The sequence below is a fragment of the Lipotes vexillifer genome, unplaced genomic scaffold, assembly GCF_000442215.2.
Source record: "Lipotes vexillifer unplaced genomic scaffold, Lipotes_vexillifer_v1.1 scaffold70, whole genome shotgun sequence".
In the NCBI taxonomy this organism is placed as follows: Eukaryota; Metazoa; Chordata; class Mammalia; order Artiodactyla; family Lipotidae; genus Lipotes; species Lipotes vexillifer.
This window is the reverse complement of record NW_006789896.1, coordinates 4302856-4323004: the sequence shown is the minus strand read 5'-3', so window position 1 is coordinate 4323004 and position 20149 is coordinate 4302856. Positions and strand designations below refer to the sequence as shown.

General features: G+C 44.4%; 1 protein-coding gene across 1 annotated transcript; it reads left to right on the top strand.

Annotated features, from left to right (window-relative positions):
• The first annotated feature begins 2833 nt into the window (after positions 1-2833).
• Positions 2834-19131, top strand: LOC103074434 (putative uncharacterized protein C16orf47). The gene is given in 4 exon segments (XM_007472380.1): positions 2834-2915; positions 18885-18916; positions 18918-18962; positions 18964-19131. Coding segments are annotated over 4 exon segments (327 nt in total).
• The last annotated feature ends 1018 nt before the right edge of the window (positions 19132-20149 follow it).

Genomic DNA, 20149 nt, shown 5'->3' with positions numbered 1-20149 from the left:
AGCTGGCATTGGACGGACTGGAGTTCATTTACTGATGATGACTTCAGCACACAAAATATGTGTTGAGCGAGTGAGCAACTGAATTAACTAACAGGCAGAATATGTCGCTAGGGTTATTTAGAGCAATATGCAGATAGACTCCATGGTGCAAATGAAGGCCCCCAGTATTAATAACGATTGCAATAGTAATTAACATTTGCTGACCACTAGCTGTGAGCCAGGCCCTATTTCAAGTGCTTTAAATATATCATCTCATTTAATCCTGACAACAAATTGTGAGGCAAATATCCTCATTGTTTTTTTAATTAATTAGTTAATTTATTTGGTTGCGTTGGGTTTTTGTTGCTGCGTGCGGACTTTCTTTAGTTGCGTCGAGCAAGGGCTACTCATCGTTGGGTACGCAGGCTTATAATTGTGGTGGCTTCTCTTGTCGCGGAGCATGGGCTCTAGGCATGCGGACTTCAGTAGTTGTGGCTCACGGGCTCTAGAGTGCAGGCTCAGTAGTTGTGGCACACGGACTTAGCTGCTCCATGGCATGTGGGATCTTCCTGGACCAGGCCTTGAACCCGTGTCCCCTGCATTGGCAGGTGGATTCTTAACCACTGCGCCACCAGGGACGCCCTCCTCATTTTTTAAATGAGGAAGTTGAGGCATAGACAAGTTAAGTAACCTGCCCAACGTCACATATTTAGTTTAAAAAAACTATGCCATTCTCTAACCTCTGAAGAGATCACTGAGTTTCCAAGACCTTAAAAAATATCCCGGGATTTTTCCAGTCTGTAGTTTTCAAACTGGTCCATGGAACCTCGGGACCTTCAGAAGCTCCACCAACAATAAAGTATTTGTGTCAAGCAGGGATGAGTTGAGCTCCCTTGGGAAATATCTGCTGCTTGAACCTGCTTGGCAAATTGGATTTCAACATGGCATTTTGTTTTCATACAAAAGGGAGAAAGGGTGTTCCACTGTCAGAGGTTTGGGGCCAGCAAACGTTTTCTGTAAAGAGCCAGATGGTAAATATTTTAGGCTTTGCAGGCTACACCATCTCTGTTACAACAACTCAGTTCTACTACTGTAGTACAAAAACAGCCATGGACAATATGTAAATGAATGAGCATGGCTGTGTTCCAATAAAACTTTATTTATAAAAGTAGGCAGTAGGCCGTAATTTGCTAACCTCTGATCTAGGTCATCCTCCCGTGGTCAAGTGAACCTAAACTTTCTAAATACCGGTTGTCTCGCTAACTCATAAGGGGAAGGTTTATTGTCCAAGTTCCCCATATTTATTAACACCCATTATCAGAAAGCCCATGCCACAGTTCAAGGGAAAGAAAACTAACATGTATTGAATGTGAACTTTGTGTCAGGTACTCTGCTAATGGTTCTACGCCTGAATGAATCCTCCTTGTAACTGTGGAGGGTGAAGAGAAGGATTCCCCTCAACAAAGAATAAAACTGAGACTTGAAGATGTGAAAATAGTAACGAGTGTCAAGCCAAAGTCTCACTCTATGAGATTATACCATGTTGACGTGGATTAAAGTCACATTGCTTGTCCTGTCATGTAATAGACGGGAAGGTTATTGATAAGTCACCCTCAGTTGATTCTTCTCTAGGAAAAACCCTTCAAGTTCACTTCATAACCTCACTTTGCTCCCCCCCAAATGCTTTGCCATCTCTGTTAGAGACTTAAAGACTAGTGCTACCATATCTATATGAGTTTTCCCAAGGTATCACGCAAGAGGAGAATGACCTTGCAATTTCAATAAGCTGTTCTCCCATTTATGCTTTCTAGTCTTTTACTGTCTATCTTAGCAGGCTGCAGTGGGGATTTGTATTAGCTGGTGATCCTCCATGATCCATATGTGTTTTATAAAGATCATTTTTTGTCTCTAAACTTTGTTCTCTGCCTCCTGTACTTGTCTCTCTTGAATTCATACTACACTTCAGGAGTCCTCAGTAACTCCTTTTCCTCAAATATTTAATGGCACTACTAGCTTGGTTATATGCCACCAGTAGGTAAATCTAATGTCTTCCTCTTGCATGGGATAGGTTGAAAATCTGAGGCTGAGATGTTGATGGTTGGAATACTAAATGTCTTCTAGAACACATGTTCGTTGTCTTCTTTCATGTTCACCAAAATGCCGTGGAACAGAAGGACCTCTTACACCTATTGTCAATTCATTCTGGATTGTTTTCCTCTCAAGCACCAATCAGACCCATTCAACCAGCAATAGGAGGTTGGTGCCGTCCCAGAAGTCAGTGACAGCATCGCCTCTCATGGCTCTCGATTCCGGAAAACCCCATGCCCGCGAGCCTCTGTAGCCCACCTCCACAACTGAACGGTAACACAGCTGCTTGTGAAACAGAAGAGAAATCCATCATATGTGGAAAACTCAGCCATCAATAAGCAGCTCTGCAAGCCTTTCAGTTGGGGACCAACCACAGAACTGGCTCTCCATCTACAATCAAACAGTCTTTAGCCGTGATCAGCCACTTCCATCACCTCTGAGACTGGCAGATTTCCAATAAAGCCAGTAGCCCCCTCCCCTGGGGTAAGGTCATCAGCAGGAGGCAGGCATTGTCGTTCAGCCCAGCAATTTGACAACAGTGTTAGCTCACACTCTATTAGCCAACAGCTACACCCTGACCCCTGACCCTGACATTGGCCTCAGACGTCCCTCTCCTGAGGTAGACTCTGATCATTTGAGGTGGCCCGCCCTGCTGGTTAGCATGAGAGAAGGCCCACCAGGGCCAGGCAGGGCTCCCTGGTCACCCCTGTTCCCAACAGGGGGCTTAAGGCTTGAAGTAGAGAAACAAGCCAGAGTTGAACCCAAGATGGCAAAGGTGAAAGTTCAGAAGCATATCCATCAGCAGCCTGTCACCAAAGGACGATGTAAGAACCACGGAAGCTTTCGGCGTAGGGATAGCTGCTGTCTCCAGACAGTTCTGCTCCTTAATGGAAAAGACATACCAAAATATGGCTTACAAAATACAAAATAATGGACTGAGATGTACATTATATGAGGGTGTTAGATTGCAATGTACTTTACAATAGGGGAATTAGATTGAAGTGATATGCCAGGGTAGTTAGGTTGAAATATGGATTATCCTAGGAAAGTTAGCTTGAGATGTGCTTTATAACAGTTGTTGAATTAAGACGTGCTCTTCAGTGCAAGCATTAGTCTGAGATGTACATTATAGCAAAATTGTTAGGGGAAGATGTGGATTCCACTTTGGGAGGGGATAAGAGCAAGAAAAACACCTTGTACTGAATAGTCTTCAAGGTTACAGAAAGTCTTGTGCATTACATGGATTTCAGGGGTTTAAATGCACGGGGAATGAGAGCATGGTGCATATATATAGATAATGTTCTTCCCTTCTCCGTTCTCCCCAGCCGAGCAATCTGCCACTTTCCCCACTTTTCCTGTTAGGGACTTAAAGGCCTCCCCCATCAATAAAAAACATTAACTCACTAAACAGCCTGATGGCTTTTCCTTCCCTGGCTTAACCCTTCGGGAGCTGGGGTTTCCTTCGGATTTGTAAAGATATTGATCCCAGATAATGTTTGCCTTTCTAACTCTCTCTTCCCTAGACTTGATGGATAGGTTCAGGGCTACATCTCGGCAGCCAACTCACCGCAGCTACCCAGGGAAAGGGGAACGGAAAGAGAGGCAAGTGTTCAGTAGTTAACACCATTGGAACACTTTCCCTGGGATAGACAGGTAGCAACGTGGTGGCTGGGGAGAGATGCGGGAGCTGCAGCCTCTTTCAATCAGCACGGGATTTCACTTTCGATTTTCCTCATTCTTGTCTGATCCTTGTACCAAAATTTCTTTAGTTCAACTTAGAGCGTTGTATAATTTCTAATTAATATCAGATGCTGTCTTGAGGTCGGCCACCCTGAGATGCATTTGTAAAGACTCCTTTTCCAGTTAAAGAATGTGCTTTTCTCCAGCTCTGTCAACATGGAATGAACACAGGTAGCTGGGTCATTTGCTGGTGATAGTGGCCTAGGTGGGGGCGACTTTAATAAACGCCCCCCCTTAAATGCAGATTTTACCCAAAAACTGTAAGTGAAGAAGGATGGGTTCATCCTGTCTCTCATTCACCAGTTGGCCTACAAACGTTCACCAATTGTCTCCCCAGCAGTGTTTTTGTTCTTTCTTCTCTTCCTTAGCGCGGAAGATATCGTTTACAGCCCCCAGAAGTCTAGCCGCGCATGATTGGATGATGTCCAGCTTTGCCCGAGTCAGAGAGGTGAGTTCCAGCCTTCTTGATTCTCAATGAAAGAAAATGTTATACCAGGTGAGTTAACGCAGTCAAAAAGACTAACCTGCCAGACAAGGGTACCAAACAAAACCGAACAGTTCAAAGGAAATTGCAGTGTTACTAGACACCTCTGCATTGTGCCTTGAGGTTCCAGGAAAGAGGCAAGCAGGCAATTCTGCATGTGTTTTTTCAGGCCCTGTTTTTCTAGATAGAAAAGTGGGTTTGTAGCAGAACCACGGCACTTACCTTCCCTGGCTGAGCTTCCTAAGGGCAGAACACAGGAATATGACAGAAATACACTGCCCAGGTAGGAAAGCACTTCCATCCCCCCAGTGCATCTTTGCCAATTTTCATCTTTTTGTCAGCCTTGCTACTCTTCCTGTCTCTGAGCATTTCCTGGTTCAGCACTCCTTAACTCCATTCTGGTGTATTCTTTTCTCTTCTTGGTGTCCCATTCCTGCCTCATTTTTTGACATCACATTTTCCTTAAAAATAGGCTTTGAGAGCTATTTCTAGCCCCTGTCAAGGGATCTGTCCAGCCAGACTCCCACGGGATGTAGGAATGAGTTTACAACCAATCCCAGAGAAGAGAGAAAAAAAAAGGGAGGTTGGCTTAGTCCCAGACTCCGTTTTAAAACAACTCTTCTGTTGGGTCAAGTGAGATATTTGGGGACCCTCCCTAAATAGAAAGGGGAATTTCATTACGGTTCTCTTGAAACACCACCTAAAATCCCACTCCAAAGAGACCACATACTATCATGGCAAAATCTTGGTGGCCACGTGGTTGGAAGCAGCTTTGGAATCTGCCCCCTACCCCCCATCACTTAATTGCTTTGTGAATTTGGGCAAAGCACTGGACTTTTCTGAACCTCAATTTCTTCATCCATAAAATAGGTTTAATGGTAGTATTGACCTCCAGGTTTCTGTGAGGAGCAAACAGGCTAACGCATATAAAATGCTTAATCCAATGCCTGCCACAAGGTAATCCCTCAACCGATGGTGGCTGCCAACTTTGCAGTTTTAGCGCCATACCAACAACTCACCCATTTACCTTGGGCTCCCGCGACACTGAGTTATCACATACCACACTGACCCTCGTGTGCTCACTAACACATCTGGCTTTAGAAACATGCTGTATCTCTTAGCCTTGCTCCTTTCCAGCACTGCTGTTTATGAGGATATTCTCTGTACAGGAAGAAGGGCAGCCCTGCCAATGAGGGGAGAGACAGATTAGAAGGGCCTCCCTGATGGAATATAATCCGTGCTCTGTACTCACTGCTAACCAGCCATGATTGTATTTCAAAGGTAACAGTTCATCTCCACCGTGGGGATTGGCGTACGATCCACAAATAGGGCCTAATGTGATCCGACAGGCCTGATTTCTCTAGATATATATTAAAACAACATGCCCAGTGCTGATGGCTCCAAGGTCCTGACCCTAAGCAAGGACTTATGACGTAAGGCAACCTACCCAGGAGAGCCAGCGGGGCAGGAGGCCAGAGGGACAAGGTCGTCGACTAATGAAGTGGTCAGCATTGAGTTTCTGTCACTCAGCTGGTTAAGAGGAAACTGAGAGGGAAGTAAAAGAAAATGGGAACGTTTAAGGAACAAAGGAAAGGACCACATTTGAGCTGAGGCTCTGAAGGTGGACTGTTGTTGTCAGAAGGCAAGGGGACGAAACACAGCCCACCTAAGCCTTCCCTGTGGCCTTGTTCAGTTTTACCTGCCTGCTGAACACAGACTGGTTGCAAGAGCACTTGAAAGAGGCTAACTCCACAGAAATCCCAAGTTAACATGAAAATGAGCAGGTACTAAACCAGCCTGATCTTTGGTTCAAATTGGTTTCAGACACAGTAAGGAGAGAGTCAAGAGCTCGGGCTTGAAAATGGATTCCAGGCTGATTCTCTCTGGGTTCCAAGCAAACTATCCTCTGAGCTTCAGCATCATTATCTGGAAAACTGATAACAGAACCCATCTCAAAGTGAGGGCGGTAGAAGGAGATGATGAAGTTTACCTCGTGGGCTTCGTGCGGTGCCTGACGCAAATCATCACTCACATGTCGGCAGTCGTTACTGTTATTCCACGTGCTCTAACAGTCTTAGAGAGAAGGTGTGGGGCTTTTAAAAAAATAGATAGTAAATTGTGTGTTGTTCAGTAAGAGGACAGTTGCACCTGTTTCACAGTGGCAATTCCTAATGCTTCCCACTGGAGGAGCGTTTCAAACTTTTGTACCACTCACCTGGTCAACAAACGTAAATTGAAAACTACCGCGTGCTAAGCGCTGTGCTAGGTCTTGGGATGGGGTTGTATTGAATCAGAATCATTCTTGACTTTGTCCTTCAGAGCCTTGCTGGGGAGGCAGAGATATCAAGACCTATAGAATAACTGGTAGTCTATTACAAGAATATGGCAAGGGGTGGGGGCAACCAACTCTTCTAGAGAAGGTCAGAGAGAAGTCAAAGAGATGAGGACGTTCATATCTGTTACATCACTTGATCCTTCAAAGAATGCCTTGGGGCAGGTATGACTGATACCGCTCTCCCCTTTCGTTTTATGTACAAAGGTTGAGACCCAGGCAAGTTAACCCTTGCCTTGTTTGCAGTAGTTCATAGTAGGATAAGACTGTTATCCCAGGCTCCAAACGTCCAGGAGGAAGCCTCCTCTGCAACATCAGAATGAATCGGGACCACTGATAGCCTTCCAAGGTCCAAAAACATTTCTCCTAACTGGCGCTCTCATCAGATGTAATCCAGTTCTTAAACATCTCAGTGCACAAAAGGGCAGAAGGTTTCCGTTCCGTCTCTTGAGTTACGGAAAGGATTCTTTCAGGGGCTTCCCTGGTGGCGCAGTGGTTGAGAGTCCGCCTGCCGATGCAGGGGACGCGGGTTCGTGCCCCGGTCCGGGAAGATCCCGCACGCGGCGGAGCGGCTGGGCCCGTGAGCCATGGCCGCTGAGCCTGCGTGTCCGGAGCCTGTGCTCCGCAACGGGAGAGGCCACAGCAGTGAGAGGCCCGTGTACCGCAAAAAAAAAAAAAAAAAAATCCTTTCAAACATTTTACCTTTCATTGCTAAAAGTGAGGCACTATGGGTTAGGCAAAGAAGCACTCAACGGAGAGATCAAGGACCAGAACGCTGTTCTCGACAGTGCCATGGTTTCCCTCAAGTCCCATAGGCACTAGTGTCTCAGGTCCCCAGATTAGGAAATTTCATGTTCCTTGCCCACTTCTGCCTTACAAAGGTCATCTGAGGATGAACTGAAAGCATTGATCTGAAGAAGCACTTTGAGTGTTTAGTGGGGAGCATAAAGTTCCAATGGAAGTGATGATCAGATCAGACTGTAGTAGCCTGGGAATGAAGAGTTAGAGCATCACTGTGGCAGCCAATTCTCTGTTCCCATCATGACCCAGCCAAACCTCTTTCTCCGGATTCAGTTCCTTGGGACCTTTTGGGACATTGGGAGACACTAGTGGAGCAGCACAGATACTCACATGCCATTAACCAAGGCTGCTCTCTTTTCTCTCTCAAATATACACCTAACATTAAGCTTTTTTTCTGATTATAAAAAACATATATATAATCTCTTTTTAAAGTGCAAGCAGTTGATCAAAGCAGAAAGAAAATTAAGATCACCCAAAATTCTACCACCCAGAAGCAAACACTGTTAACCTGAAAGGCATCCTATCAGATGCCTGGTCTTCAGACATATACATATATTGGTCTTATTTTATGTCAGTGGTATCATATTATACATGTTGTCCAAACAGGTAACACACCAGTGAATTACAGATTTGCATGTTCCATTTTGAAAGACTGTGTTGCATTCCGGTGTTGGAGGTACTGTCAGTTACTTAACTAATCCCCTACGGATGGATAGTAATGTTATCTTAAACAATACTCTAATGAACATCCTTGTGCTTGATGAATCTTTCCAGTTGTCTCCTTAGGATAAATTCCCACAGTTGTAATTTCTGGGAAAGCTGTCCCCTTCAACCCAATGTTAAGAAAGAATTCACGTGGAGCATGGAGGGAATAAAAGGGCAATGACCAGCCAGGCTGAAGAGTCCTGCCAATCCCAGTGGCCTGTGATGATTGCAGGAACTCTTATCCATTCATCTCTGGGGACATGGGGGTGAGAGAAGGTGAATTTTCATATCCCTGAGATTAAGCATCATGCCAGGAGGGTCTAGAACTAGATGCTTGCTTTCGTTTACTTCTTACCTCCTGTGCCTCTTGCCCTGGCCTTTGGATCCATTGCACATGATACAGCCCTGTCTGCCACACTCTTCATTTCCTGACACTCTGACCATCAGCCAGTGGATTCCATTTTCCCTTGACTTCCCCTTCTTCCCGCTTTCCTCCATATGGGGCCCAAAGGTTGATGAACTCCTTTGGGTAAGAAAAGGCACTGAGACCCACCAAGCAGTGAGCTGAGTTGGGTGATTACCTTGCAATGTTTTAATTTGCCTTTGCACAAATTCTCATAAGCTTTCCCGAGAAAATCTCCCTTTAGACGTAGTCATTTAATTTAAGAACAGTTGGGAGAGGAAGATGAACTAAGATGACAGATGGAGGAATGCAGACGTGTGTGTCTTAGAGGGACTCAGAAGCGCTCTGAGGATTTGGCATTCAGTGAAGCACAGTGCCAGCTTCTACTGCTTGTGCCTGTGGACTTGAGAAATTTTCCAGAAATCATTAGAATACAATGACTTTCTCAGATGACAAGCAGGTTTTATTATTTTCTCTTGTCTGTAAAATCATGACAAGGTCACCAAAAGAACTGGATACCCGCTACACGCACCCCCAAGTCCAGCAAACACAAAAAATGAAAATTTGAGTGGCCTTGTAGGAAGGCAAAACAAAGCAAAAAAATAATAACAAGGCTGTTGTTAGAAATTTCCTTTGGTCACATTGCCACAAAGATAACTTTTTAAAATTCCATGCCTACCCTTGTTTCCTTCAGACAGATTTTCTGAACATCCTAATTTGGTGTTCACATAATTCAATGTCTATTATTGTTTTAGGTCCACAGTTATTTTAATTATAATTTAAAGCTGCCTAATATACCCCGAAGCCACTGGGCACCTAAGAGAAATAAATAAAAACAACTTGCCATTTTTAAAAGCAGCATGTTTATTTGGAAGTCAGTCAACTAAGACATCATAAAACCTTCAAATAAACTAAAACGGAAACAAAATAAAATGTCCAGTCTTAATGTCCTTAGAAGGCATGCAGGAGAAGGTTACAGCTAGCTGAGTGCTGGTGTGAGAGCTCTCAGAATGACTTTATTACTGGGAACCCAGTGTACATCTTGATGCCCGCAGTCCATACCACAGTCTGCACAGTCCTAGTCCTAGGTGTATAATCCTTGAGCCTTGGTGTGAAGTTTTAGTCAATGAGAAGTTGGTCTAGCAACAAATTTGGTGCAGAAAAAGAAAAGGGCGTGCCAGAGGATTGGAAATGCCCACCCACTGACTATTTCATCCATACGGTGTTGAATGACTTTCTCCAGTGTAGGTGTCAATAAAGCAGATGCAGGTCTCATTAACTCTGATATTTTAAACGTGGAATTGCTAAAATAGCAAAGTCTAGTGATTTTACATTTGGAAGGCTAAAGAAATTTCAAAACAGTTCCGTAATGTTCCTACATGTGAGTTTTCCATAACAGAAAATAGTAAAATCATTTTCAAACCATTTACTGCTAGTATTCTGCATGTAATCAGAGCTGTTATGGTTTGTTAAGCAACAGAATTATCTAGTGGGCAGGAGGTTTATGCTTCTCCAAGACCTTCAAGCTACACAAGTATGCAAATCAGTAAATATTATAGAATCCATTGAATAAGCATGGTCAGGATTTCCAGAGGGAAGCATCTATTCCCTCCACCCCCAGAATGGTCTTGGATAGTTTAGGTGACTCTCTTTGGGACCCAAACAGCTGGACTGTCAAATCTGGGTCACTTCAGGTTCTAAGAACAAGGCAGAGAGTAGTGTCCTCAGGGCGGCAAAAAACGGGCTCCCAGAGATCTCTTTCCTTACTGTGGAAGAAGTAAGAACGAAAAGAAAAGAAAAAGAAAAGGAGAGGAGGGGAGGGAAGGGGAGGGAAGGGAAGAGAAGAAAAAGAAGGAAGTTGACCCCCAGAGAAGCAGACTCCTGTGGCTGCATGGATTAAGCAAAGAATACAAATAAGTGAAGTGGGAATAGTATAAGGCAATAAAGAGAGGTGGGGACTACGGAGAACACGCTCAGCCTTAAGGGCAGCTGCTGCTTAACTCTAGCCAATGGTTCCCAGGCCCACTGTAACCAGAATTTTTGATTTTTCAAGAGAAGCTGGAAGTATCAATTTTTTTTACTTGAAATGTCTCAAATTTTGAGTGTTGGCAAGCAATCTGATGTAAATACCCGCACAACATACAAACCAAATAAAAGATTCAACATGCCACATTCAGTTCATGGGCCGTAAGTTTGTAAGCTGTATGAGACAGAAGCAAGAAGTTGGGAATTAAAAGGAGCAACAGATTCTGAAGCATGGAACACAGAATTTATACTAAGGATTCTTTCATTCTCTGTCTCAGATAAGGGAGAGTTTCATCAAGTCTTGCCACTAATTTCCATCTATAAAGGAAAGTAGACACTTTTTCTCTCCCATGCTATCCAATGCCCTCAAACCTAAAATAACTCTTAATCTACTCCATCCTTTCTTTCTGATTCTCTTTGTAAGTATTGGGCTGGTGAATGAATTCTGGACGTACTGAGCTAGGCAAATGCTTCAGATCTCTTAGCATTCTGAGATGGGGATGGGTCAATGCATAAAAAGTATTCGTAGAAGGTGGAAATCTGTTTTGAGCCTATTTGCAATATTTCTTGGAAAAATTATAAGGTATTTTATTGGCTATTTAAGGATATTATCCTTATGGCATTTCTGGCACTTGAGCTTAAAAATATTGATATTCAGCAGGTGTATCAGTCAGTTTTTACTAGGTAATGCTGCATTAACAAACAACCCCCAAGCCTTAGTGGCTTAAAATGCAGACACATTTTTCGTGTACAAAGTTACGTGAAAGTAATCCCTCTGTTTCACCTTGCTCCATTTCATCTAAATTACATGGTTGCATCTTTGCTCCACTTTGTCTTTATGCTGAGTCCTGGGCTGAAGGAGCAGCTCCTCCCTTGCTTCAAAACAATATCCTGCTGGAAGGGAGAAAAGAAACAACATGATGACTTTTAAGGCTTCTGCTCAGAAGTAGCATACATCACTTCCTCTCACATTTTATTGGTGGCCAAGACAAGTCACCTGGCCAAGCCTGATGTTGACAAAGCAAGAGAAGTATTACCCTCTCACAGGGAAGGGCGACATTTAGGAACAATGAAAATCTCCCATAGAGGGTACTGCCTCAGGGACTTTGAAAGGGAAAAATAAGGGAAAGCTCCCCAGTATCTCCTGTTGGAGAAACAGAACTAGTCCTCAGGCTCCATTCTGCCCTTGGTCGGGACCACTGAGGTCATTTGAGCAGTGAGTGGTTAAAAGATTGTACCTGGAGTCAGACTTCCTGAGTTCAAATATTGGCTCTACCATTTCTTTGGCTGTAGGACCTTGTATATATTACTCAACCCTCTTGTGTCTCGTTTATCCAATGTAAGCCACCTGTCTCATAAGGCCATTGGGAGGATTCAGTGAGTGAAGATATGTATTTATATGTGGAGAGAGAATACTTAGAACAGTGTTTTGCTCATAATACATATTGACTATTACTACAGTGATGATGACTAGAAAGCTGTTGGCTCAAATGCATCTCAGCCACCTTCTCACCCCTCTATAGCTAGATTACTCCAGGTCATTTTGACTTTAAGTATCCCATATGAAAATTCATGTACTTCTGGAAGGTCTAAACCCTTAAGTTTTTATCGACTAATACCTTGTTGGGGAACACTTTGAAAGCAGGTTCCAGCAGGATGAGATATAGGAAAGGGTCCTGGAGACAGTGAGACAGAGAAAACAGAAGTTGGGGAACAAGGACCCGCAAAGTAAATTTGCCACACCTGATGGTTTTACCGAGCGCTATTCTGACCAGACCAGTAATTCTCATCCTTGGCTACGTATTAGAATCAAGGGGGTGCTCAGACCATACCCTAGACCAGGACATCCAGAATCTCTGTGGGTGGGATTCAGTACTCTGAACATCTTAAAGCGCCCCAGGTTCTTTTCATGTAAAACCAAGGTTGATTAGCCCAGGAGCAGTGTGCCTTCCACTCAGAGCACCTGACTGCCTCTTCCTTGGTTCAAACTTTGCTCCATCATGGATCTGCCTTAACCCCGGTTTCTCCAGCACAGTTCAGATGAACTGACTAGGAGAGGAACATTTGCTGACAAAGAAGAGGGAGAAGTACGGCCAAAGTCGAGTATTTGTCTTTCCTCTCCTCTTGATTGATCACTTTATACAATAATAAAACTTTTAAAAGGTTGAACCTGAACTGAGGCTGTGACTGTGACACAATTCATCCAGCTCTTGGAGAATCATGTTCTATTATGTGCCTCAAGCATTGACCTACTTCCCTAAAAGTTGGCCTGAAATACAACCTAGACCCAAGATACTGGATCCATAAGAGGTGGCTAGGATGCTGTCGATTGCTTTGCGTCTCCATGCGATATGTGGCCACGCAGCTGACCAGACCTTAAAGCAGGACAAGTTCTAACACATCACAGAGGATGTCACCAGTCCCCACCTTGCCCCAGATTGCTGGGAGTGGAAGTACAGAGAAGAGAAGGCTGAGTATGGTACGATCCTCGAGCCTGCTATCACTGCAGCTACATAATGATGATATTATTCGTCCAAAGGCTCCCAGGCTCCCTACCTGTTCTTGAATTGAACACAGACAGTACCAGCATCCCCGGTACCATAAACTCTTCCCCATGGAGGTACATTTTTGGGGTCCGCTCTAAATCTAAGTTTTATAGGACCAAATGCATCCCCCATTTTAACTCACCAGTAATCATCAAGTCAATGACAATATCTAGCATCTCTGGGCAGTGCTTTCCAGTTAGCCAAACACTTAAAAGTCCCCAGACTCACTTGAGCCTCGCAACAGCCCCAACAGCTGGGTAGGTGAGCCAGGATTCGTGATCCCCGTTTTACAGCAAAAGAAACTTTCTGGGGAAGTGAAGTGAATTGCCAAGGTCATGGAACTCGTGGTGGAAATGGAACACCTGAATTTAAGACTTGGATCCTTTGGCTTCCTGCAACTTCCAGGCACCATGGGAGACCACAAAGGAAATCAGACCTTGCACTGGCCCCAGGCAAAATCGCATGACAGACTCAGCTCCCTGGATGTCGACTCCATCCAGTTCACCAGCCTTCCCCCCTCTCTTGCAGGCGTCCCTCCCACTCTGTGCTGTCCCACTGCATCACCCACGCTTTCACTAGCGTCTCCAGAAGTCTCTCTCTGTGCTCCCCCCTTTGAAATGTCCCTGTGGTTTTAGCTATAGCTCAGTGAAAATACAGCTGTGCCCTCAAAGCCCAGCTCATCCTTGAGACCTAGCCGTGTGACCTTGGGCAAGTCACATCATGCTTTTGAGTTTCCTTCTCTGTAGAATGGGTGATTACTAGTACCTACTTCTTATGGCTGTATGGAGGACTGTATGAGTCATGTCCCTGAGGCACTATGGACAGTGTCTAGCATGTATTAGGCACTCAAAAAGGGCAGTTGTTTTAAAACCATTTATATTTAGTTATTAATTTTATATAATAGGAATAATAGCTAGCGTTTTTCAAGACCTACTGTGTAATGACATGTATTGCATTGTTCTCAGTACTCTACATGTATCCTTTCATTCATTTCTCATGGCAAACCTATGAAGCAAGTACTATTACTACCCCACCTTACTGATGAAGAAACTGAGACACAGAGAAGTTAAATAGAGCCAGCGAGGGCTAGACCCTGGATTTGATCTAAGTGGTGTAACTCTAGAACCAGCACTCTCCATTCAGACACAATCTCCACAAACCTTTAACATTGCTTCTTATCGCTTGAATTTTTAAATAACAATATCTTTGAATAAAAGAAGTACCTTAGGGCTTCCCTGGTGGCGCAGTGGTTGAGAGTCCGCCTGCCGATGCAGGGGACACGGGTTCGTGCCCCGGTCCGGGAAGATCCCACATGCCGCGGAGCGGCTGGGCCCGTGAGCCATGGCCGCTGAGCCTGCGCGTCCGGAGCCTGTGCTCCACAACGGGAGAGGCCACAGCAGTGAGAGGCCCGCGTACCGCAAAAAAATAAAATTAAAAAAGAAAGAAGTACCTTAAGCATACACATGGAAAGGAGTGAATCTATAACGGTGAAATATCAGCCATTATAGCAAAGAGGACAGACAATAGGTAGAAACGAGGGCTTTCTGGGTGCTGCTAAAATTATACGATGAATATATTTTTTAAATTGAAGGAAGGAATCACTAGAAAATGTTAACAGTGATAGTTATTGTAGAGCAGAACCAAACTCGGGTGAGGAGAGCGGGGATTTTCATGTTCATTTTGGTTTTTTCTGTATTATTTGAGTTTTCAAACCCAGCTCCACACATTGGTTTTGTTTTATACCAACAGGATTTATCGGAAAAAAATCCTGCTCTGTTTTGTTACTTGATCTTTTCTTCCTTGTATACTCCGCATTAAAAATTGAGTCATTTTTCAATATTATACCATAAAACCAACCACTCTCCCCACTCCAATGCCACGCGCTCAAGCTGCTGATCATCTCAACGCAGAGATAAGACGGAGCAGAGGGAAGAACTAGAGCGCCCAGCGAGATGGGTTATAATTAAGTGCCCGAGAATGCAGAGCCATCTCTTGAGACCATAGGAGTCCAGCTCTCTTTCCCAAACATGGTATTTTCCCTGATGGGTTTTTTTTTTTTTTTCTCCACCAGAAATTTTCCACTTTAATTACGTGGGGTAGGTTAGAGGAGTTCACCTTCGGAACTTTAAATGCGCAAACAGCTAATCCCTTCCATAAGACACATTTCTGGGAAAGCCCAAAGATAAATGTTTACAGCCCGTGCTGGAAGAATAGAACCCAGCGAAATTCAAAATGATTTAAGCATGATGTGCCCATGCCCGAAGAAACAATTTAGAGAGACTCTAGCCTCTCTGTTCTGGAATTCTGGCCTTCGTTCTCACGAAGAGTGAAATCACTGGCAATGCGCATAGGTTAGATTTTTCCCCCCACCTTTTCCCGGTTTTTCCTTCAACATGAGAAGGATGGTAATTAAAACCATACTTAAAATATTAAGTCTACTACCTAAAGGAATGAAGTTTATTAAAGTTGCTAGGAGTTAAGTACAGAAACTCAAAGTAGCTTGAGCACACGCCCCTCGGCATATACCCAAAATATTGGTTGAGAGGAACCCAAGCATAGAGGTGGCACGCATGCACACATAAACACACACACACACACACACACACACACACACCCCAATACATTGATATATCAATAAATGGAAGGCATTTCTCAAGTAACTAACTTTTGACAAGCAGAGAGCAAAGATGACCTCCCTAATTAAGGTACTTAGAAGAGCCAGTTACTCAGAAAAATTATTAAATGTTGTCATAAAGGCACGGAGAAAATAAGGACCAATCCTAGGCACCACTTAACCTCTTTGAGACAGTTTCTCATCAATCATGTGGGGTCAGTGATTGATGGGAGGATGTGGGGAAGGTATAAGGAGATAACCTGGCATGATCCCCGGCACAAAGGCAGGAGGTATGTAGTGTCAGGCCCCTTATTCCTGGGGATCTCATGGTGGTTCAGCTGATAAAATATGAGCACTCTTTCTCCTCCCCCTGGGGCTGGCTGGAATCTACATTTCAGTCCAGGTAAATTCTAACTATGATCAAGGAGAATTCCGTCACCATCCTTTTCTCCTCACCTGAGGTCATAAAGAAAGGGCAGTGTGAGGGCTTCCCTGGTGGCGCAGTGGTTGAGAGTCTGCCTGCCGACGCAGGGGACACGGGTTCGTGCCCCGGTCCGGGAAGATCCCACATGCCGCGGAGCAGCTGGGCCCTTGAGCCGTGGCCGCTGAGCCTGCACATCCAGAGCCTGTGCTCCGCAACAGCAGAGGCCACGACAGTGAGAGGCCCGTGTACCACAAAAAAAAAAAAAAAAAAAAGAAAGGGCAGGGTGGTGTCGTGGGTAAACTCGGTCCTGTTTTGGACATGAGGCAACTCTCATCACCATCCCAAAGGTTGTTGTGAGGCATGACTGTGATGCTGAATGGCAGGTGCCCAGCGGGCAGCAGGGTCTTAGCTGCTCTGCACTGCTCTGCTCTCCAGGGACTCCACGCACCCCTATACAGCTACCCGGATGGCCTGCAGGCTGGTTATGGACCCAGACCCACTGAGAAAGCACACCAGCGTGATGAGGGCTGCTGCCACTCCCTGTAACCCATCACTCGTTTGGCCTGGGATCCCCTCTGTTTGGTGCTTTCTAAGGAGTTGGTGCTGTGGGCAGCCCAAGAATGTCTTGAAAGGCAGTAGGGACAAGAAATGATTTCCTCATATGTCTGTTTTCAAATTCCTTGAAAAATTCCTCTAGGAATTTCTTGGAGCACCCTACCTAGTGCATAGAAGCTGCTCAATAAATGTTTATGTGGAGTTCCCTGGTGGTCCAGTGGTTGGTTAGGACTCATTGCTTTCACTGCCATGGCCCAGGTTCAATCCCTGGTCAGGGAACTAAGATTGCACAAGCCACACAGCAAAAAAATAAAGGAAAGTAAAATAACAAATAAATAAATAAATGTTTATGAATGAACCGTAATTCGTGCTGCCAATTCTTGAGCTGCTGTTATGTGCCAGGCCCTGTACTCCAAGAGAATCTTAACTGCCTTATTCTATTTTAACTACACAAGTGGGAGAAAGGTACTAGAGTTTAACAGAAAAAAGACCAGGCTTTGGGATTATAATTTGAACTAGCTCCCCATCCTTCATTCTAGCTGAGTGACTTCTGGGAAAGTAGGTAAATTCTCTGAGCCTCAGTTTTCTCATCTGTAAAATGGACATGTTATCTACCTCCTAGGATTGCTGTGAAGATTAAAAGATAGATCGTTAAGTAGGTAGGTAGGTAAGTAGATAGATAGATAGATAGATAGATAGATAGATAGGTAGATAGATAGATAGACAGATAGATCTTTTATATGTGTGTGTGTACAAACACACACATATAAAATCACATAACACAGTGTCTAGAACGTAGAATATGATGTTAAAAAACAGATGAAAAAATGGTATAACAACCCAGTGAGATGGGAGTTATTACCCCCATTTTATACATGAGAAACTCCTCAGAATGGCATCCTTTGACAGAAGTCCATTCAGTCTCTTCCACTGATAAGGAGTTTCTTTGTTTGTATCATGAATGAGTAGGGAATTGATCTGGAGCCTTAGAAAAACCCAAGATTGAGGGAACAAACGGAGAAGGTTATTCCAGACAGGCTCAGACCTTGCAGAGACTTGTGGGAAGGCGTGGTGTAGACAGACTAGTGAGAGAGCAAAAGAAATACTAGCCACATTTTTCTCTTCTCCTCCCATATAGAATGCTTGAGTGTGAGCCAACTGGTGAATTTATTCCCGAGCCTATACTGGGAGACCTGTTATTTATTAAACGACTAAGCTGAGGTCCAGGAAAATGGTAGGTAGGAAAATGGTTAAGAAAAAGTGTTCTGGAGTGATCTGCCTAGGCTTGAATTCCAGCCTGTCATTTACAAGCTGTGTGACCATGGGAAAGTCTTTTAACCTCTCTGAGCTTTGAGTTCCACATTTGTAAAATGAGGATAATAATAGATCCTACTGCAGGGCTGCTTTGAGAATTACACGAATTAATATAAGCAGAGCCTATGCCATGCTTATACCTCATAAGCATTCAGTACATCATAATTTTTATTGTTGTTGTTACTATTTTTATATGCTTTATATACATAGTCCAAGATATGGGTGGATTAAGCAATGGGCCAAATCACACAACTACTAGCAACTGGTAGACACAGGATTCTAAAAACCAAAATCCCCCTGTACCAGTCAGAAAGGGTTTGGTTATGCTGAGTAACAAACAGACCCAAAAGTTCAGCAGCATGACATAATCGAAGTTCATTCCTCACTCACACAAAATCCAGTGCAGTTTTGGACAACTATTCATGTGTTAGCTTAACATTCCAGGGGGTTTTGCTCTTATCCATATGAACACAATCACCTATGATCACAGTGGCAAGCGAAGAGCAGGAAAGTTGTTCACTAGCAATTAAATGTCCACCCAGAAGGGACACACATTTCATTGGCCCAAACAAGTTACATAGTCATACCTAATTCAAGAAAGAGAAGCGCAGTCCTGAGCACGTGCAAGTTCAGAAAACAAGTTATCAGTGAGCACCAAATCTCCCAAAGCCAGTCTCTTAGCAGCTCAACATTGCACCATTCTGCCTCTCTCTGTGACTGGACCAGCCTTTGGTCAACTTTCTCTTACTGCCGCAGTTAGTTTCAATACCCCTTAAGTGCAGAGAAAAGAATCAAGCTTTTAAATGAACTAATTAATCAGAGACTGTGCCACAAATCCCAGACTGGCTCTTGTCCCTTTCCTTCCCATCAGCAGCATTCCATGGTCCATGGCTGTCCTCCAGTGCACCCAGTCAGCTCAGTCAAGTCCAGGGCCACCCATCCCTCTATTCGGGGGCCTCTCTTCTTCCCCCATCCATCACCAGGGCCCTGTGAGCTCACCTGTCGATGCCCAGCTCTTGCTTGATATCTCAGTTCTGGAACAGAGATGCTCCAGCTGCTACCTGGGAAGGCTGTAGCCCAAAAAATATTTAGTTAGCAGCCATTCAGTTAAGTGGAATTGACTTTTTATCGGCTTTCCTCTGTACGGCTGCCACCAGCGAAGACTGCCTCCTCCTTCCCTCTTCTCTGCCTGTCAGTTCACTCCACATTCCTATCGGCAGCCTTTAGCTCTGATCAATACTAACCGCTGTGTAACAGCTCACGCACGGCTGCTCTGGTCTGCATCGATCAGAACCTTCTTCCAACAGGTAGTCAGCTATTCGAGGCAATGCCTTGAGATAAACACCTCCTTTTACTTTAGGCTAATTCATTTCAGGTGGATTTCAAGGAGGCTCTGCCCACCGTCTCTGTTAGACGAGCTGAAATCATAGAGTCAAGATCAACTCCTCATGTGCTCGAGACCCTAGGAGAACTTTCTTCCTCTCCCCTCTTTCCCCCTTCCCTTGTATGTTGTAAGTGCCACTTACAAACAAGATACCAAGACTTGGGACATTGAAAATGCCACTTTGGGAAATGTGTCAGCCAGCCATCCCTCTTTCCTTTTAATAAGATGCATCCAGGACTGCAGGAAACCCAGGACTGCCGTGGGGACAGCATCGTCGCCGGGCAACCAAGCATCCTCCCAGCTTCCCCAGAACTAATCTCACAATATCCTGCAACCCTGGTCTCTTACCACCACAGGGGGCAGTCCTCGAATTCCTCCCCATCCTTATTCCAGGCTCACCAGTGAATCTGCCAGGAGCTGATATTGCAAAACAAGTTGTTATTTTACAATTGATTAGGGGTTGGTACAACTTCATGGCATTTGTGTTATAACTAGAAAAAACGCAAGACTGGATGATGTACACTTTTTCCCCAACTTGTACACTAAGTGTGGCTGAATGGTCCATCTGATACCATCGTGACCCTTTCACCTGGGTCCCAAACCTCTTGTCCTGTTTCTCTTTCTCCAGCACCCCCCCACACTTGACACACCCAGCTCATCAGTCCCCTCGTTCTGTTGAGCCTTCCCTTGCGTGCAGTTCCAACATCCTGCCCTTCATCTCGGTGTTGTCATCTTATTCAAGCCCTCATCTCCTG